The sequence below is a fragment of the Barbatula barbatula genome (assembly GCF_947034865.1).
Source record: "Barbatula barbatula genome assembly, chromosome: 6".
NCBI lineage: Eukaryota > Metazoa > Chordata > Actinopteri > Cypriniformes > Nemacheilidae > Barbatula > Barbatula barbatula.
Genome location: NC_136765.1, coordinates 1,896,062 through 1,917,816, shown reverse-complemented (window position 1 = coordinate 1,917,816; position 21,755 = coordinate 1,896,062). Strand labels below are relative to the sequence as shown.

Here is a 21,755-nt window from a genome sequence, read left to right as displayed (position 1 = left end):
GTATTGCATATGGTGTTTTGTGCTTCATGCTCGCTTGCGTCTTGTGTTGTAGCTCAACCCTTTGTTTCCCTGCTAAAATCTTCTACTATGGGAGTCAATGGTGACCCAAAGCGGCTTGGTTACAAATTTTCATTAAAATACCTTCATTTGTGTTCAGCACAACAAAGAAAAGTATACAGTCGCAAATGATGATGAAATGTTCATTTTTGGGCCAACTTTTCCTCCAAAACCAGCTCTGTGATTTGTTTTGTCTAGTGTTTATATAGGTTTTCTCTTTACAGAACTTCTCGAGGCATACCATTGTAAAAATGAGCCTAGCATTAGCATAAGATCAGCTGATGGTTTGGGTGTGAAGTGAGTCCAGCAGTTGCTGAATGAGATACACTACACCACAGCCAGATGGCACAGCAACAGAATCATTGGGGCACAAAGACTTGAAGATAATAAGATCAAAGCCAAGAAAAGCCTTTCAAGAGAAAGCGGATAAGATTGCAGCCTGCTATCAGGTTGGCTCGGGTTCGTCCTGAATGACATCCATGAAGGTGTCAGTCTGTAGACTCAGTTACAAACTCATTTATATTTACGTCAACCTCTATTCTCTGGAAGCCAAACATACACAAAAACAACAGAAAAATACCAAGATTATATAGATTTATTTATTATTTCAATATAAATACTTTTGAAAAAGAGTTTAAAGGCACAGGTCAGTCAAAGTGAGAATTCTTTCATCATTTATTCATCCTCGTGTCATGTCAGACCTGTCTGACTTTCTTTCTTCTTCAGTAGATATTTTGAAGAAAGTTGGTAACCAAACGACACTGAATACCATTGACTTCCAGTGTATGAACACACATCCATTGAGACTTTTCTCGAAATGTCTTTTAACAACCACATAAGACAAGCTTTTCGTAGTAATGTACAATGTTTAGCACATTTAGTATGTGCTTTTATTGCCAAACGGTGTGTAATATCCATCAGGACCACGCCGATGATACTACAGTTACTCATTGTGGGTGACGTGAGCTACACTGATTGGCACCATTTAATAATTGAAGGCGTTTCATTGGATACGAGCAACTTTAGACTTAAATGTTGAATTATTCATGAGCTGATTACTTAAGTTGGATCAGCCGGTCGTAACACACGTGCTGTGCTTCATTCACCTTCAACGTTTTTGAAAAACATTTGACATTTTCTAAAACATCAGAAGAGATGGAATTCATATATTCACAATGTGTAGTGTTGCACTGCGCATCATCTACAAATCACAGTTCAAAGTCTTTAAATGCAACTTATATTTGAATGGCGTAAGACCAACACAAAGATAGCTGTGAATTGAATTCAATCTTCTGAATTCAAAGACCTTTTGTGTAACTTTATAAATAAGCTGTTCCGTGTCACGTTTCAACACATTTGCATTGTAGATTGAAACAGGACGCTACCGTTACCAAAGCTACGTGTCATCAGGTAGTCTGTGAGTTACCGGTGGAACAAGACGACATCAATTATTTAAGACGGAGCCTGTTTGATTTCTTAGCAAAATCTATCAACACAAAGACTTCATTTACTGGGGAATTACTCGTACCTCCCTTCACACATTGTATAATTAATGGAGTATCATATGATGCAGAAATATACTGTATGAGGATACCATACCGCACATGCTGACATTGACTATGTGTTTTTATTTCTTAAAGGGATAGTTCACGAAAAAAGAAAATTCTGTCATCATTTACTCGCCTTTGAGTTGCTCGTAATGTCTTTGTTCTGATGAACACAGAGAAAGATATTTGGAAGAATGCTCATACCAGACCGATCTCAACACCCGTTGACTCATAGAGTAGGAAAAATACTTGATCAGTTTTTTGTTCGGTTGAACACAAAAGACATTTTGAACAATGTATGACAGCAAATAGTTCTGGGGCACTTTTGACTATCAGTGTATTTTTATACAGATTAAGAACAACTTGAGGGTGATAAATGGGTGAAGTATCCCTTTAAGACATGGGAAGGACTCCAAGTCAGGTACATGTGTGTAAACTATACCACCAACACTGCAGCATTTATCATGTAGTTCATATGTTACATGAGCTATTTCTAAACATCGCGGGTCCTTTTGCATGGAATTCATCATGTTGTTTATAGTATAGCGTACACGGACAAACCTAAACACTGCTCGAAAAATCTCATTCGGAAAACATGGTAGTCCTGTGTGAGCCACCGTAATGCTTGGAAAGGGAGGGGTGAAGTGAGCCGTTGAATGCAATTCGCAACCTCACAGCTAGATGGTGCTAAAATCTCCACGTCACTCCTTTACATTTGTGCATTTGGCAGACGCTTTTGCATCGTACTATTCGTTTGTTTCTGACTACGTGCAATCGCATGGGATCGAACCCACGGGCTTGGCGTTGCTGGTGCCACGCTCTAACCACCGCGCTACAGGAAATGGATTTTATTCAACTTTCCTCCTAGACATCAGTGAGATGAATCTATGTTCAGATTTTTCTCCATTTGTTTCAGAAGATATGGTGACAATGTCTCAAATTTGTGAGAAAAGTAATCTCATTGTGAACTCAAACTTTTCTCATTATTTGACCTTTACAATCTACATTATTTGACACCTCTTTACTCTTCATGTGTTTCAACAATGACACTCTCATCTGTTTGTTTTTGAGATTAAGTTCAAACCTGAACTACATGTTTCTGAAATCACGCATCTTGTTTGGTGACTTGATGCAGAATAAAACCTAAAGGAGTGACCAGAATATCATATGTAGACGTGTGGGTGGAGCTTGTTTCACTAAACAACCACATGAACACCCCATCAACTTCACTTGCTATTTCTTCAGTCAAATTCACTGTACACTTACCGTGGGACCCCTCATCACAAGATACTGTCTTGCTTTCTTTTATACTGAATATTCATTTCCACTTATACTGTTAAGTTAGAAGTGCGATATCAGAGTAGCTGAATATGTTTTTGTTGTGCGTGTCAATGGTACAGTATTGATTCTATATATATATACTGTAAATTCAACAACAGGTAAAAAAATTGACAAAGAATCTGCTTGAAAAGTGTGTGCGTGTAAAATATGTAAATGATAGAGGTTGAGCGTTGCAAACGCAGCACACATGTTGTGGGTTTGAACCCCAGACAACACACATACTGATAAAATGCAACACAATGTCATGTCAGAGATGAGGTTGATCATTCGTATGAATTCATGCAAACTTGCTACCTTGTAAAGAAGTTGTGAAGTTCTGTGAGATCAGGCTTGTTTATCACAGCGTCTTGAAACCTATGAATGTAAAAGTATTGATTATAAAGATCAGGTGAAATAGAAAAATATAATAACTGGAAGGAGTTTCTCTTCATACCTTTGGTTATCAGGTTGGTTTGCTGTTTTGTTTCCCTGATGTTCATCTCGAGACTATTCCATGTGATCTGGCATCAGGATCTAGTTCTATTTACCACAGTGTCGGGTTCAACACTCATTCAGTATTCATTGGCATATCACATCACTCCAGACCAACTTCAGGCTGACAGCAAACGCAACTCTTTTTGAGATACTTTTGTGGCCTCTCTGATTCTCTTATCCAAATGTCAATAGCGAGTGTGTAGATGAATTATTTCCAGGACATCTGTTGAAGTATTGGATCAGTTTGTGTCTTCTGCAAACAGCTGGATGTGTTTGAGAGAATAGAGGAGCAGACGCATCGCTCGGTGAGTATGAACTCCTCGACTCAGACTCTCGGTTCCTTTACCTCTCATAGGAAACTAAATATTGTACTTTGTCATGTAACTCCGTGAGAATGGCTTTCAAAATTGACCTGCATGGGTGTTTAGGGTAGAAATGAAACTGAAAATGCTTTTCTTTATAAAGATAATAAGCTTTTGGAGGCTTTGCGACAAGTTACTCACTGCTGTATTGTATGATGTTTAAAGGTCATGTTTTAAATAGACTTTAAAATTGACACCGAAAATACTTTCGCAACATTATTACACAAAGTTATGAATGCGATTCTTAAAAAAAGGTTTTCTCTGTAGAAAAAAACATTTGGATTTCATAAATCTTTTCCCATTATACTATTGACCTTTAAAGGATACAACCACTGTAGTCTATACCACCTTATTGTTTTGTCCTAATTTGTGTAGATTCATTAAAAAAGTGTCTTTCAAATTGTATTGCTGTTTATTTGGCTTTTCTTTTTATTCACATGTTATTAGTATTTAAAAATATATATATACAGATCAGCGGCCAGTTTGTGCAGACCGTATATTCTATTCAATGATCTCATTTGAAATGTAACGCTCATTATTAACGGCTTAAGGTTTATTATTACATTATAGGATGTGCACTCAACCCATAACTCGGCGGAGGAGTTTCTCCATATTTGACCCCAAAATGGAGTTAAACCCCAGCATTCTTGTCTTTGGATATCAGATTTGTTATGTTTTATTGTATAAATTGATTTAAAATGGAAACAAATATCTCTATATAAAGCTACATTTAAAATATTTGTATTTCTGTCTTATACATTTAAATTGTTTATTATATGTTTTTACCCAGAGAATAAATCCACTCATTTGCAACAATGAAACGCAACAAGCATCGTGCATCAAAGGATGATGGAAAAGCTCAAGGTCAAATTTTCTATTTACCTTATTGTGTAAATCCTATTATTGTGTGCATTTTACAATATGATTATTTTTGTCTATTTAAAATACATGGGTAATATACTATTATAAAATAGATCTAGCATTGATGTGAACACAATTCTAATTTCATATTGTAAGAAGTACGATGGAAATCAACAGTGCTGTTTGTAATGCTATTTATCTTTTTTCATCTTTTAGATGAACCTGCCATACTGGAGACGGAAGACATGAGAATGCCAGACCCCGACACAATCTCACTAGCATCAGTGACCGCAGTCACCACCAATGTCTCCAATAAAAGGTGACTGTTGTTCATCACATCCGTGGACCACATCTGTCTCTGACATTAGCTGTATACAGCTGGTGTAAAACTAAATCTTTCTTATTACAGTCATCATATTGACAAAAATCATATTTTGGACATGAACTCTCAAGCAGGATTGTGATATTGTGTTGTGCATCAACCCCGTTACCATTACAGTATAATATATCACTTTTAAAGGGAAACTCCACCCAAAAATGAAAATTCTGTCATCATTTACTCACCCTCTTGTCATTTCAAACCTGTATAAATGTCTTTGTTCTTCTAAACACAAAGGTCTGCAAGAATGTCAGTAACCAAAAATATCTCATCCCACATTGACTCCCATAGTATTTTTTTTCCCTATATGGAGTAAATGGAGGATGAGATCTGTTTGGTTACTCACATTCTTACAAATATTGTCCTTGATACGGGTTTGGAACAACCTGAGGGTGAGTAAATGATATACGATTTTTTGTGTGACCGATCCCTTTAACTATCATTGTAGGAATAAGATAATATTATCATTGTTTTCTTCTTTTGAACACAAAATTAGATATTTTGAAGAATTCAGGAAAGCAACCAGTTCTAGGCCTTTGACATTTTTTCTACTATGGTAGTCAATGATGACCCAGAAACATTTTTTCCAAATATCTTGTTTTTAACAACCTTGTTTTGTCACCAATTAAAAAATATCAGCCCCGTTACCATGACTACTTTATACTTTAAACTACTGATAATGGACAAGTGAATTGGAAAAAAACATTCTCTATGTAGTAAAATATCTTTAATCTGATGATCACGACTCAACATGTTCAACACTTTTTATCTTACATACATTTCCTTCACCTGTTTAAAAGTGAACAGACACCGTTTCAAAGAATTGCCCAAATATACAAAGTCAATAAATTTTTCCATCAATTCTGCAGATCAAAGCCGGACATCAAGATCGAACCTAGCGCTGGAAGACCAATGGATTTCCAAGTATGTGACAAAAATACCTCTGAATACACTGTAAATATCACATACAGTAATCTTATCATTTATATTATGCCAGGTTAGTGTAACTGTCATAGAGGCCCGTCAGCTGGTGGGTCTGAACATGGATCCGGTGGTGTGTGTAGAAATCGGAGATGACAAGAAGTACACTTCAATGAAGGAGTCGACAAACTGCCCTTACTACAATGAGGTATGTTGAGATTGTTACAGTGCCACGTGAATATGAATATACCGTATATAAGATCAAATCCACCCTTAATGTTCAACATGTCTCCTGCAGTACTTTGTTTACGACTTCAGCGTTCCTCCTGACGTCATGTTTGACAAGATCCTGAAAATATCAGTAAGTGTCACGTAACAAACAAAGCTTTAGTTAGTTACCATTTGTTTCATTGATCAATAAAATCTGATTCCCCCTGCAGGTCATCCACTCTAAAAATCTTTTGCGAAGTGGAACGCTTGTCGGAAGCTTCAAGCTTGATGTGGGCACTGTATATTCACAACCTGGTAAAGCCTTTTCTTACTTAAACTTACAACATCCCTGTATCACAGATGTCTGGACATCTTCAGTAATTCTCCATATGTCTTTACCTCCACAGAGCATCAGTTCTTCCATAAATGGGCCACTTTATGTGACCCTGATGACATCACCGCTGGATGCAAAGGCTATGTCAAGTGTGACATCTCGGTTGTTGCAAAAGGCGATACTATTAAAACTCCACATAAAGCAAACGAGACGGAAGAGGACGACATAGAGGGGTAAAAACCACCGCTTTGTACTGTTGGAATTAGCTGTGCTTATTGTTAGCATAAGTCAAACAAATCTTTAACCTTAAGTTTGCACTGTGCGCCCTGTTGATTTGGGCTAATAGGTGACCACCAAAATTACCCTGGCGACTACCTAGCAAAACCCTAGCAACTGCATAACAACACAAAAGACAACACTTACAACACCCTGGCAACCTTAGCAACCACATAGCAATGCTATTAACAATCTCCGCCCCAAATATCTGATGCAGTGATGAAGCCCTGCTCAAAAACCGGACCATTACTGGAGCAAATGCAGATCGTATCGAAACGTACAAACGAGATTGTACAAATGCATATTAATGAGCAACCTTTCTAAAATAGTTACGAATCCCTATGAGATTGTGTTAGACAGGAAAACATGCATCTTATTTTTCCATTGTCTTGTTCCAGGAATCTTCTGCTGCCAGAAGACGTTCCAGCTGAGCGTCAGTGGGCGAAATTCTACTTGAAGATCTACCGAGCCGAAGGATTGCCAAAAATGAACACCAGCATCATGGCTAATGTCAAGAAAGCGTTCATTGGAGAAAACAAGGACCTGGTGGATCCGTACGTCCAGGTTCAGTTCGCAGGACAGAAGGTGGGCACAACTCTGTCAAAATTCACCAGCATCTTTTTTTACAGAACAAACTGAAGCTGTCGTCTGTACACAATGCAGGGCAAGACGTCTATCCAGAAGAGCAGTTATGAGCCCATCTGGAACGAGCAGATCGTCTTCACTGAGCAGTTTCCACCTCTGTGTCGTAGAATGAAGGTGCAGATCCGCGACTCGGATAAAGTCAATGATGTGGCCATAGGAACGCACTTCATCGACTTGAGAAAGATTGCAAATGATGGAGACAAAGGTATAGTCACGGTGCTTTCAATATGTTTCCCCACCTTTCAAGGGGTCCAACAGGGTTCATACGAAAAACTAAGAAAATATCAAGGAATAGTGATTTCCAAGACCTGGAAAGTCAACACAATCTTAACGAAAGCTTGTAAAATGCTAGAAATTTCTCACATTCAAAATAATGAAATCATTTTCAGAAATGCTCATCCAACAGACATCATAAAATCGTCATCGGTCATAAGGTGGGAACATTGACGGATATTTCTCTCACTGATAGGCTTCCTTCCAACCCTGGGGCCGGCTTGGGTCAACATGTACGGCTCGACGCGTAGTTACACCCTCATGGACGAGTACCAGGACTTGAACGAAGGTTTAGGGGAGGGGGTGTCGTTCCGTGCCCGGCTGCTCGTCAGTCTGGCTGTGGAGATACTCGACACCTCTTCTCCGGATGTCATGAGCTCCACTGAGGTGCAGGTGGAGGGGATACCCAACATCTCAGATGTACGTGATCCATTGACAGGACAATGACAGTGAATCATTTATTACCTGTATTTATCTCTCTTTACATTATTCATTGAGCAGTAATACTCATAGTAGACCTTTATGTGCCAGACAATCATCTACACAGCCAAAGTTTGGCTTTGTTCGGCACGTGACCTGCTGTTGAACACAATGAACACAAGTCAAATATCTCCAGCTGTTCCAGAGCACTAGTGAATTGTCCATGAGCACAAAGATATCAGAACTGGTTTATTTGTGTTTCTGTATGTTTAGAATGCCGCAGGAAAAATCGAGGAATTCTTTCTCTTCGGATGTTTCCTGGAGGCCACGATGATTGACAGAAAGATTGGAGACAAACCCATCAACTTTGAGGTTACAATAGGTAAAACACAGCCAAAAGTATCTGCCTTGTTTTTTCACACAGATTTTTACATTAGAATGTAGTTCAGAGATGAATGGAGGAAGCCTTCATAACTTCAGTTCCTGGATTTGACATACAATATAGATCGGTGGCGTAGGAAGTCAGGTCCGGGCTTTATGCAAGAACGTTTAACGTGACTCATCCATCCGCATCTGGTTTGCTATTATAATTGTTTACAATCGCGTACAAATAGTAACAACAAACACAAAGGGAGCGCAAACTCGCAAACGCCAGAAAGAGGAAGAAAACGAAGCAGCCATCCTTTTTCACATCTTCTTACATGCAAACGTCCTTAAAATATCTATAATAAAACAGTTGTCAAACATTAAAATTAGCTACTTACATTGCGCTCTTTCACAAAATAATAACATATTTTAACATAAACAGTAAACGCTGTTTTCACTTTAGAAAGCTCAAGTATTTTTTTGGTCTGGAACAAGCCCTAATGTCCCCATGAACCGAAAGTTGCGATCAGTTTTACTTCCGTATTCGGACACATTTCCAAGTGAAAAGGAATTTCAAAGGAAAAAATTAGTGGGCGTGGCTTGCATTTTTCACTGCGAGTTGATTGGATGTGTAAAAACAACTGTTGCATTGATTTTAAAATGAAACTGGCGGCAGACAGTTGAAGGGGAGGAGTCCATGGATGCTCCGGCCAACCCGTCTAATTTACGTCATTTAAGATGGATAGTCATTTCAGGGCGGAAGTGCATTTTCAGATTTTAACTGAACATTATGAGGGTACATGCATTTTAAAAAGAAAATGACCCGCATTGATAAGCGATTTACTATAAACGCTGCAATATTTCATGAAATCTTTTATTTCACTGGCCTTCTGTGAAACCGGCATATATATGTTTTAAAATAATTAAATGGATTCCAAATAATTGGGACAATAAAGACCTCCCTACTACCCCTAACCTTACCATACACTTTATTATTAAACACCTGTTAGCCATTTTCAAATATTCTTTTATTTTGTTGAAAATAAATGCCTGCATGATCTGATAAGAGATAATTGAAATATGAAATATTCCATACGAAACCAATAAATACAAAAACAAATGATCCACCACAATAATGCCATTGGAAATGATTTTAAAATCCACATTATCAAACTCTCAACCCAAGGAAACTATGGCAGTGAGGTTGATACTCCAACCAAACCACGATCAAAGAAGAAGAAAGGAGATGGAGATGGAGACGATGAAGAGTCTGAGCTCATTCACGGCTCCAGTGATGAAGAGATGGATACTGATGGAGACATAACTTCAGTTTCCACCACACCTCCGATGAAGCCCGTCATCACCGAAAGGTCTGATAACCACCGCATTCATTTCTTATCTGTGTGTGTTGAAGTCCAGTATAATGTATATTCTTATTGTTTCAGAAATTATTTCCACCTGCCCTATTTCGAGAGGAAGCCCTGTATCTGTATCAAGAGCTGGTGGCAGGACCAGAGACGACGGCTTTATAATTCTAACATCATGGACAATATAGCAGATAAACTGGTAACATGAACTGAACATGAGACCAATGTTTAATAAGCTCAAATATCAGAAATGGTATTCTGCAAACAGTATGTACCTGGTTTAAAATAACAAAATCTGCAACAAGGAGAATTTACTCACAACAGGAGTCTTGACCTTCCTCGCTGTATTTAACAATTCATATCGTGTTATCATTTTGATACGGGATTTTACAAATTTACTTGAAATTACATTACTTTAATTATTACTTTATTTGCAAAAATATACTGTTATCCATCTTTTACGTTTTAAGGTCATCCGTGTTACTGCATATATCTGTGTTTAATTTCTTAATAAGCGTTCGTGACATGTTTTGATATTTTGATATAAAAGAAATAATGTTATTTGAATCAGATTTACAGCCTCCATTCACTTTGATCCATAAAGCCCAAGCATTCAAACCTGTTTCCAGGTTATTGTAGGAATTTTTTTTTTAATATAGGAAATATATTTATGAATCCTTATAAACACACATTTAGTCAAAAGTGAGTCAACTACTGAGCGTCAACCCTGTTACTTGCAACCTTTGTCTACTTTGTTTTAATATAATATGTTGTATTTAACTAAACAAGTCTGATTACAACTGTTGTTTATAATACTACATGTAAAACTAAAGCTGTATATTGTGTAACAGGAGGATGGATTAAACGATGTTCAGGAGATCATTAAAACAGAGAAGGCGTATCCTGAACGCAGACTCAGAGGAGTCCTGGAAGAGCTCAGCCAAGGCTGCAGGTTAGGACACGTGTTTTTCTGATGCATATCTTTCTGATGTAAATCTTACCAGCCTTTAGTCATTTTGGCCGATGTATATCTGTATTTTTTATAAAGTGATACGAAAGGATTGACGTCTTATAATATAGTACAATAACATTTGCTGACCAAATTATCAAATAAAAATGAATTCTTTCAGTACCTTCGTCACTTTGGTGAATAATGACCAGAACCAGACTGGAAAGACAAAGCTAGACCGGGAGAGACTGAAGTCCTGCATGCATGAGCTGGTAAAACACACACAGATCTCCAGCATGTCCCGTCCATACTGTGAGGCTGTAGACTCAGTGTTGTGTTTCTGTTTATGACGTCTTCAGGAGAACATGGGCCAGCAGGCAAAGAGCATGAGATCACAGGTGAAGAAGAGTAACGTGAGAGACAAAATCAAACTGGCGCACAACTTCCTTCAGAAGCTCAGATTCCTGTCTGATGAGGTGACACATCCTACATCCACCTGTTCGCTCGTGTACATGATTCATATCACTGCAAAATATTCACATAGATGCTAACTTTTCCTTTCAGCCTCAACACAGCATTCCAGATATTTACATTTGGATGATAAGCAACAACAAGCGCATCGCGTACGCTCGCGTTCCCTCCAAAGACATCCTTCACTCTCCGCTGGAAGAAGAGAAGGGGAAAGACTGTGGGAAGGTCCAGACCCTCTTTTTCAAGGTTAGATGTCTTTGACCCGCTGGTGCTCACACTCGTACTCCTCCTGGTCTAAAGAAACTGAATACCTTCAACTTTAATTGAACAATTTACAGTTTCTAACAATCCAACATAGTATTTATTTTGGTTCATTTATATCAATGCACAATGCATCATGAAAATATCATGTATTTTAATACAATATATTCTCTTTATTTTCGTTATTCATCTATTCTTCTTCTTCTTCTTCTTATTATTATTATTATTATTATTATTATTATTATGTGTATTAACAGTATTGTATCATGTAAAGCTGCTTTGCAACAATGACAATTGTGAGAAGCACTAAATATACTTTAAAAATTAAACTGAATTAAATTTGGATTGATTTATTTTAGAAATCAAAGTAAAATATTTAAGATCAATAATATTTGACCTACCTTACATATTTTATGGATTGATGTAATATTTGTGCAATACAAATAATATGTTTTCCATTGAAATAATTGAATATTCAATAATATATGGTTTATGGCATATTTATGCAGTAAATACTGACTAAAACATTATCATGACAATAAATATATTTATTATTATGATGATATTATTGTTGAGTATAATTTTGACAGATTTTGGGGAAATGTTATAATTTTATATCAAATGTATGCAATAAATATTATATTTAACAGTAAAATAGATTATATTACAATTCATTTCCTATGGTGGTCGGTCAGGAGTAAGAATGTGACACTTCAGGTCGTTTTTAATCACATTCATAATTTTTGTGACCCAAAAGTCGCCATGTTTGTATCATTCAATCAAACAGAACACTTTTTGCTGTTTCCAATTCATTTCCTACGGAGGTCCTATTAGGACCACATGTGCTTTAGGACCATTTAGTTTCTTCAAATCACTTCTATGATTCTCACACAGTTCACACAGCCGCAAAAGTAAAGTTTCGCACAATGTTACATTGAGCACAGATTCTTCCTCTCTCCAGCTCCCTGGTAAGAAGAGTTTTGGACCTGCGGGGTGGACCGTTCAGGCCAAAACCGAGCTGTATCTGTGGCTGGGCCTGAACCGACAGCGTAAGGACTACCTGAGCGGATTACCCAACGGGTTTGAGGAGAACAAAGCAGTCAAAGGAGTGCAGTCGTCCCCACCCATCAGTCTACAGTACACCAGTAAGATGACCCAGTAACAGAGCGTTCATCATAATATCGTAGCACTCCAGACTAACGCTTGAATGCCGTGTTTAAATGTGTCTGAACAGTGAAACAGATCTTCCAGCTGAGGGTCCACATGTATCAAGCTCGGAGTCTGTTTGCTGCAGACAGCACGGGACTGTCGGACCCTTTCGCTCGGGTGTTCTTTTCCACTCACAGTCAAGTAACAGAGGTACCATAAACGTCCCACCTAACAGACACTTTGGCTTTGAAATGTTGTGCGTCAGAAGGAGAATGAAATGTGTTGACTGTAATCCGTCAGATCCTGAATGAAACCCTGTGTCCCACGTGGGATCAGCTGATGGTGTTTGATAATGTGGAGCTGTACGGTGAGGCAGGTGAACTGAGAGATGATCCGCCAATAATCGTCATCGAGATCTATGATCAGGACACAGTCGTGAGTGCTCGTGACATTGAGTGTGTGGTTATTGATGACCCTCCCTGCTGCTGTTGTGTGTCCATCTCATTCTCATTCTTTGTGTGAAGGGTAAAGCTGATTTCATGGGCCGCACGTTTGCTAAACCCATAACCAAGATGTCAGATGAGCATTATGGACCTCCACGATTCCCTCCTCAGTTAGAGTATTACCAGATCTACCGGGGTAACGGCACGGCTGGAGAAATGCTCGCAGCCTTTGAACTGTTACAGGTAGGTCACGTCACATGTGTGTGTCCGTACTGTGTGTGTGTGTGTGTGCTCACACATCTCTTGTGTAACTCTTTCAGATTGGCCCCGGTGGAAAGGCTGATCTGCCTCCTATAGATGGACCTACAGATATTGACCGCGGTCCAATTCTGCCTGTTCCTATCGGAATCAGACCCGTCCTGAGTAGATACAGAATTGAGGTAAACAGCTCAGATGTGTATTTATTTTTTTAAACACTTTAAACCGTAAACAGTACAGTGATGGATATAGTACAGTACAGTCGCCCACAACCATATATTTGTATAAACATGACAGAAGTTAGCATGTGAAAATCTCTCTCATGACTTGTTAACTGATCAGGGTGTGTAAATACACCCCAGGTGTTGTTCTGGGGTCTGAGGGACCTGAAGCGAGTGAATCTGGCACAAGTGGATCGTCCTCGTGTGGACATCGAGTGTGCGGGGAAAGGCGTTCAGTCATCGCTGATTCAAAACTACAAGAAGAATCCTAATTTCAGCACTCTGGTGAAGTGGTTTGAAGTGGTGAGTTGCCACTGCGGTGTATCTTACGAATATCGTCGGGTGAATCACAAACACTTGATAACATTCACACTTGTCGTTCAGGATCTGCCTGAAAACGAGCTTCTTCATCCTCCTCTGAACATTCGGGTCGTGGACTGCAGGGCGTTCGGACGCTACACGCTGGTGGGCTCTCACGCCGTCACGTCTCTGCGCAAGTTCATTTACAGACCGACAGAGAAGAGCGTCAATAACTGGTCTGCTATGGGTGCGTTTGATAAGAGAAGACAAACCTTTTGTTTGTATCTTCAGCTCAACTGCGTATGGAATTTCAAAGCTGCAAAGCAAGCACCACTGTTTGGCCCTATTATTTTGTAAGTACATTTTTTTACAGTATTTTTTTCTAACACTGTCGTTTCCTACACAGAAGAGGTTGTTATCCACACAGAACCGGAACCAGCTGTCAAGAAGATAGAGACTGTGGTCAAACTGGACTCAGTATGTAATATTGCAGAATACTTCACGTTTCTGTCACCTTCGCTGTTATACACCACCAAACAAACTTTTGAAACCATTCTCATCACGTACGGATAAATAAAACTCCCTGTTGCGATATCGTGTAATACACCAATGTTCAGTTGTGTGTGCATACAAATCGCCTATTTTTGCGTGCATATGATCGACCAATTTTAACGTGCATGCAAATTAAACAGCACTTTGCGCTAAAGCTAATTTTAGCATGCGTGCATATTATAACCTCAACCGTTAAACAAACCCTAAACCTATCTGTGTTATTTAAATTATTTCAGTGTTTCCTCTTCATGTACGACTCAAATTGGCAGCTCTCCATCGAGGTGCACGCAAACATTGGCATATCATATGCACACACTATTGAACTTTGTCGTATTTATTACACGATACTGCGACAGCATGTTATTTATACGCAGATCAATGAGAACGGATAGAACTTTTACACTCACTCAACTGAATTCTCAGGATCATTAAATGGTTCGATTCTCAGGCTGTAGTATATTTGTGTTACTATAGTAAACTGTATTGAATCACGGTATACTGTAGAATATGATATTGTACTATAGTCTGTAGTATGAAAAAAATGATTGCACCAATTAGTTATCACAACTTAACATTTTGAGTTAAGTTAACTTCTCTAGATTTAACTTGTTGAGATAACTCAAATTCAAAATGCTATAGTATGTAGGAAGTTTACTACCCTTGAAATATAGTATTTCGTAAATACTAAATAAACTAACTGAATATATAAAAAGGATTATTATTAATGTTTTTAATAAATAAACTTCCAAATTAAATGACTTTATCATAATTAATTACTACTGGAATTACAAAATTGTTGGACAATAAAGAAGGTGTTTCAAAACGTTTAAATGGCAATGTACATAAAATCATATATGAAAAACAATAAGAGTAAACAATAAGTAATGACATGTGCATTGACTGTGTTGCAGTCGTCTGACGCTGTGGTGAAGGTTGACATGGTGAGTACAGTAAATGTACAGTAGAGTTTTGGTGTTAATTCAGTACAGTATGAAAGTTAAACGTGTGTTGACCGTGTTTATTTTTGTTCTCAACGCTGCGACAGGAGGAAGAGAAGGGTGGAAAAGGCAAAAAGAAGCGTAAGAAGGGGGAGGAGCCAGAAGAGGAGGAGCTAGATGAGAGCATGCTGGACTGGTGGTCCAAATACTTCGCTTCTATTGAGACACTGAAAGAAGTGAGACGTTCTTATACAATATATGATCATTTTCAAAAATCTTGTTTTTTTGTGCATTCCAACTGATATTAATCAAACTGCAGAAGCTTTGTTTTGATTTAAGCCATAATAACAAAAAATACAGCTTATTAACACAATAAAAACATGATAACATCATAAAAAATAATAAAGTTATATACTCTTCATATATAATGTATTTTAAAAACATGTAAGCTACTAGCCTATATGACAATTATGTTCCTTTAAACTGAAACATGACTATACAGGAGCCTTCATTTAACTGTTTTAAATGTGTAATAATGGTTCTTTAAGGTTATTAAAGCACAAGAAGCAGAGGCTGAAGAGAAGGATGATGTCGACTCTGGAGAAGGTAACTCAGTATTAACATCATAGCGGATCAGAGGTTTTTCAAAATACAGTTCATACAATACAACCTCTATTGCGTTAAATACTTGTTTTCTTTTGTTAGGTAAAAGCTTGTGTACATATTACACATTTTTATGATGTTTGCATGTTTATCTTGATCTGACAGGCAGGAGGAAGCGAGGGAAGGGAAGGAACAAGCCAGCGCCTGGAGAGAGCGGACCAGAGAAGAAGAAGCAGAAAATCGAGGAGCTGAAGGTCCATAAATATACACACTTAAAATTGAAAAAGTCCAGTTGTTCTTCATGTGTGGTTTCATGTGAAGGTCTTATGTTCTTCACAGATGTATAACAGAGAACTTGAGATTGAATACAACAGTTTTGAAGACTGGCTTCACACCTTTAATCTGTTCAGAGGGAAATGCTCAGACGATGCTGATGTGGACCAGAACGCAGCCGATGAGGACAGACTCATTGGGAAATTTAAGGTCTGTTGTTGAGTTTTCTTCTCTGTCATCAGGGAAGTGGGCCATTTAACACTCATTGGATCAGGCAACCAAGATAGCTACATTGTGTCGGCCCAGATCCGTCCCACTTCTGGCCCGCGTGAGATGTATCAAAGGAACAAACAGGAACCAATATGTTACTCAAGGACACTAAGATGTCGAATTTCTGTTCAGTTGAATTAGTTTTTTTATCTGTGTGCTCTGCAGGGATCTTTGTGTATCTATAAAGTTCCTCTGTCAGATGAGTTTTCCAGAGAAATGAGCTTTGATTCCAACATGGGCATGTTCCAGAACATTCCACACAACGACCCAATAAACGTCATGGTCCGAGTCTATGTCGTAAGGGTATGTGCGACTCACATAACTGCGGTTTTATTCTGTTTGCATATGTTTAATAATCATTTATGATTGCACGACTGTGTCTCAGGCAACAGATCTCCATCCCGCAGACATCAATGGGAAAGCAGATCCTTATGTCGCAATTAAGCTCGGAAAATCCGAGATAAAGGACAAAGAGAGTTACATCTCTAAACAGCTCAACCCTGTGTTTGGAAAGTTAGTACATTAGCTGTCATTCTCATTCACCTCAATGATATAAATATTACAATCAGAATGAACTAATTTACCCCAAACATTTAGGTCTTTTGATATTGAAGCAACACTACCGATGGATTCCACCCTCACCGTGTCCATCTATGACTGGGATTTGGTGGGGACCGATGATCTGATTGGAGAGACGAAGATTGATTTGGAAAACCGTTACTACAGCAAACACCGGGCAACATGTGGCCTCACCTCCAGCTATGCAATGTAAGCATTGATCTGCTGCTGTCATGATCTGGAGTACATACTGTACTTACAGTACAATATCAATAACAACTTGTCCTGCTGTTTTGTTAAGTCATGGCTATAACGTGTGGAGAGACCCCCTGAAACCGACGCAAATCCTTGCCAAACTCTGCAAAGACAGCAAAATGGATCAGCCCCAGTATGGCCCGGGAGGAAGAGTGAAGGTGGCCAACCGAGTTTACACGGGACCCACCGAAATCGAGGATGAAAACGGTATTACCATGAAGCATTTGAAATGAACCAGCTCGGGAGGAATTTAGAAATCATTTCGTAATCAGTTTTGGCATTTTTGCTCATGAGCTCCAATGTAAAATCTGTAAGATATAAGGCCAGCTGGTTTAACAGCAGTGATGGGGTTCTAGAGTTCTATAACATCTCTATGACAGGACTAAAGAAACAGACCGATGAACATCTGGCTCTCGCTGTGCTCAACCGCTGGGAAGATCTGCCAAGGATTGGCTGCAAACTGGTTCCAGAGCACGTGGAGACCAGACCTCTCCTGAATCCCGATAAACCCGGCATCGAGCAGGTCAGGAATGATCTAACAGACAGATGATCCGTCCAGAGATAAAGATGATGAATTAACGTGTGATTATTATGATGCAGGGACGTATTGAGATGTGGGTGGACATGTTTCCAAAGGATATGCCTGCGCCTGGACCTTCTCTTGATATTTCCCCACGAAAACCAAAGAAGTAAAGTCCATTTACTGATCCTAATACAGCATTTCATCTCTGTGATGTTGTTGTAATGATATTGTAATGATGGACAGATTCGAGCTGCGGGTGATCGTGTGGAACACAGATGAGGTCGTTCTGGAGGACGATGACATCTTCACGGGAGAAAAGTCTAGTGACATATTCGTTCGCGGGTATGACGTCACGCGTGACATCACTACACAAACACCAATTTAATGACTTGAAGAAATGAAATGAAGATGTTGTTTTCACGTTTGTATTGACCAGCTGGCTGAAGGGTCAACAGGAGGATAAACAGGACACTGACGTCCACTATCATTCACTGACCGGCGAAGGAAACTTCAACTGGCGCTTCATTTATCCCTTCGACTATCTGCAGGCAGAGGAGAAGATTGTCATCTCAAAGAAAGAGTCCATGTTTTCCTGGGATGAGACCGAGTATAAGATTCCTGCCCGACTGAATTTACAAGTCTGGGATGCCGATCATTTCTCCGCCGATGATTTTCTGGGTGTGATGTTGGATTTTTTATCATAAAGAGAATCATTAAGAGTCTCAGTCGTCTTTCATGTCATCACACAAATGTTTGTTTGGGATTCAGGTGCAATTGAACTGGATCTCAATCGATTCCCTCGCGGGGCCAAGACGGCCAAGCAGTGCTCCATTGACATGGTGATCAATGAACAGGACATGCCCATGGTCAACATCTTCAAACAGAAGAGAATTAAAGGATGGTGGCCGTTCGTGGCCAGAGATGAAAACGATGAGCTGGAAATTACAGTAAGTAACCAAGTCACCAATGAATCTAGAAATCATAAAGGCTTAGGAGAAATAAACATGAGATGAGACTCTAGAGGTCAAATAATCTGGATTTGGGTAAATTTGATGAGTAATGTTTGAGTTCATATCGAGATCTTCAACAATATTGATGTTTGGCAGACAAATTTGTGTTTGAAACATTGTTGAGATCTCTTCAGAAACTCTATTTCTTTGGAGAAATATCTCGTACGATACTATCTCTTGCGGGATGCAGATTAAGAAAAAGTTTCCATTTGCTCTCCATTTATCTCATTGATGTCTAGAAGAAATATTTGAGATATTACAGAAAGCTCATCTGTGATTTATCTTTTGTTGAATGTTCAGTATTTACATCGGATCAATGTTGCACACCGCCTCTTGAGACTCATTGCTTTATCTTCACACTGAGTCTTAAAAGCACAAAGGTTTGGACAGTAAAATGCAGATTCCGGACCTTCAGCACACACTCGTTCACACAGGTTTTATTTCCTCAGGGGAAAGTAGAAGCGGAGCTCCATCTGATGACGAGTGAAGAGGCCGAGAAGAGTCCTGTGGGTGAAGGACGCAATGAACCCGAACCACTCGAGAAACCAAAGTAAGATCTACAAAACCTTTTCATCTATTTCCCTTTTTAACATCCCTCGTATCTTATCATTCAAATAAAAACGCCATTCACACATAATGTGTTTTTGTGTAATAAATAAAAGGGACAGTTTAAAGTTACAAATGTGGTTTTCTAGAAATAACACAGAGATGTGTTCAGTTACAGACCGCACACAAAATGTGGTAATGGTTTAAGATTGTAGTATTAAGTAGTGTACTTACAGTACAAGTAAACTAGTACTCGTACCAACAACATAAAGTATTAAATTAAAAAAATTAAATATACTACAACTTTGCTCAATTTTATTTAATAAAAGGAACTTAAATGAGCTTTACATATTTTTTCTTAGCATGTCCATAAAAAATAACATTTACTTTTATATGTACACGACTAAAGTTATGGCACATTCAGTCAGGACAAGAAAGCTGCGTTGTGCTACTGAGTTTTACCCGACACAACCTTCCTGTGGTTCGTCAGTCGGCTAAAGCCAATCCGCCATCTCATCTGCAAACAATACAAGTGTCTCATTATCTCAAGTGTTTTGGCTCTGTTGCTATCAGCCATGCTGGGGCTGTTTTTCTACAGTATACCCACATACATGGTGAAAACACTTCTAGGGGCTTGAAAGGCTTTCCTGTGCTCTTCAGTACGTCTGTCCCAATGATATTTCTGATACTTGATGGTTGGAGAAGTCTTACTGTCTCTCAACTTTGTTCAAAATCATTCAATACAATAAACTGAACAGTTAATCAAACCCTAACTAACAATATGTCAACATTTGACAGAGCTTTTATATTCTCATGCATAGTTGCGTAGACATAATAACAAAGATGTCTGGTTTGCATCTCCAAGGTTATAGTAAAATGTGTTTTTTAGAACTTTGGAGATTTATATTGCATTACTGAGATGGTATATTGTGTGATTTGAATGGTACAAATAAATCAATAAAAGCTATAAAACGTGCATTTGATTTATTAGCAGTTCTTGATCAGAGCAGCACAAACTACCGTCTTTATTATTAACTTATTATTTATGATAAGCTTTAATTTCAGTACTTTTAGTCCATAACTGAATGCTTTCATTCTGAATCGATTTGATATTAACAAGCATGTTCATGTTCACGTTCATTAAATGTCAATTTGTTAACCAAATTCGATTATACTAGAATACATTTAGCTATTCAGACAAAGCAGAAGTTTTTCATGGAATTGACTGGTATGACTAATACACGTAGAAATTTGCAACGAACTTCCAGCAACTTCATTGTGTTAATCCATGAGATAAACATTGTGAAACTGGCAATGTCTGTGTTAAAAGTCCGTGTTTAAAAGTTTGTTTACTGGTTTTGTTCCACCAGCCGTCCTGACACGACATTCCTGTGGTTCCTTAGCCCGCTAAAGGCAATCCGCTATCTCATCTGCAAACAATACAAGTGGCTGGTCATCAAAATTGTGTTGGCTCTGTTGCTCTTAGCCATGCTGGGGCTGTTTTTGTACAGTATGCCCGGATACATGGTGAAAAAACTTCTAGGGGCTTGAAAAGCGTTCTCCTCCTACTTACAAGACTGATCTCCGGATGACATTTTGTGATATTTGTTTGTTGGACTAGTCTTATTGTTTTCAACTTTGTTTAAAATCACGAATGCAATAAACTGAATGATTAATGTAAAATGAAATAACCCAAAATATCTCTGACCTACACGCAGCAATTGAAAAAGCATACATTTCTTTCCAAGCATAGTTGCATAGAATTAAACAAAAAAATGATCTGGTCTGGTTTGCATTTACGAGACTAATGTCAAATGTTGTTTTTGTATTGATTCAGAAGTCTCTGGGTAATGGTTTGCATGAAAGTTGACTATTTATATTGCATTACTGCTATGTGTTATTGTGTGCTTTGAATCTAACCAATAAATGAATAAAAACTATAAAATGCATTTGTTTTCTTACCAGTTCTTGATAAATGCATCTTAAATCATATTTATTCTTGTTTTCTGTTTTTATCTGTTGATGATTGAGTGTATTGTGATGTTATCAAGCACCTTTAAACATGTTAAATGTTCATTTAACGTTTATTTGTCAGCATGTTACGAAATAATTATTCGGATTTCCTAAACAAAAGCAATTTCTCTTATTGACATCTGTTTCGATACACATAACAACATATGTCCAATGCATTTGTTAATGAATAAGGACATTTGAAAACTGCCAAAAGTTGAAAGTCAGTGTTTACAATGTTGTTTACCGTTTTTGTTCCACCAGCCGTCCTGACACGACCTTCCTGTGGTTCCTAAGTCCGCTCAAGGCAATCCGCTATCTCATCTGCACAC

At 38.3% G+C, this 21,755-nt stretch overlaps 1 protein-coding gene across 1 annotated transcript; it reads left to right on the top strand.

Moving 5' to 3' along the window:
• Window positions 1–4,596: 4,596 nt before the first annotated feature.
• LOC306895394 (otoferlin) lies at window positions 4,597–21,361 on the top strand (the record flags this gene model as incomplete). Its single annotated transcript, XM_079458617.1, has 41 exons — window positions 4,597–4,645; window positions 4,859–4,961; window positions 5,891–5,945; window positions 6,019–6,150; window positions 6,241–6,303; window positions 6,383–6,467; window positions 6,560–6,719; window positions 7,161–7,347; window positions 7,426–7,612; window positions 7,877–8,100; window positions 8,374–8,482; window positions 9,653–9,836; window positions 9,912–10,032; window positions 10,685–10,785; window positions 10,964–11,054; window positions 11,142–11,258; window positions 11,347–11,499; window positions 12,476–12,659; window positions 12,749–12,873; window positions 12,964–13,098; window positions 13,188–13,349; window positions 13,427–13,546; window positions 13,727–13,888; window positions 13,970–14,132; window positions 14,292–14,362; window positions 15,349–15,378; window positions 15,483–15,611; window positions 15,924–15,981; window positions 16,144–16,232; window positions 16,318–16,461; window positions 16,687–16,824; window positions 16,907–17,034; window positions 17,119–17,289; window positions 17,381–17,541; window positions 17,715–17,857; window positions 17,935–18,023; window positions 18,101–18,199; window positions 18,294–18,535; window positions 18,626–18,804; window positions 19,317–19,417; window positions 20,784–21,361. 41 exons carry the CDS (start codon window positions 4,597–4,599, stop codon window positions 20,962–20,964), a joined length of 5,325 nt encoding a protein of 1,774 aa, XP_079314743.1. The 3' UTR covers window positions 20,965–21,361.
• Window positions 21,362–21,755: the final 394 nt, after the last annotated feature.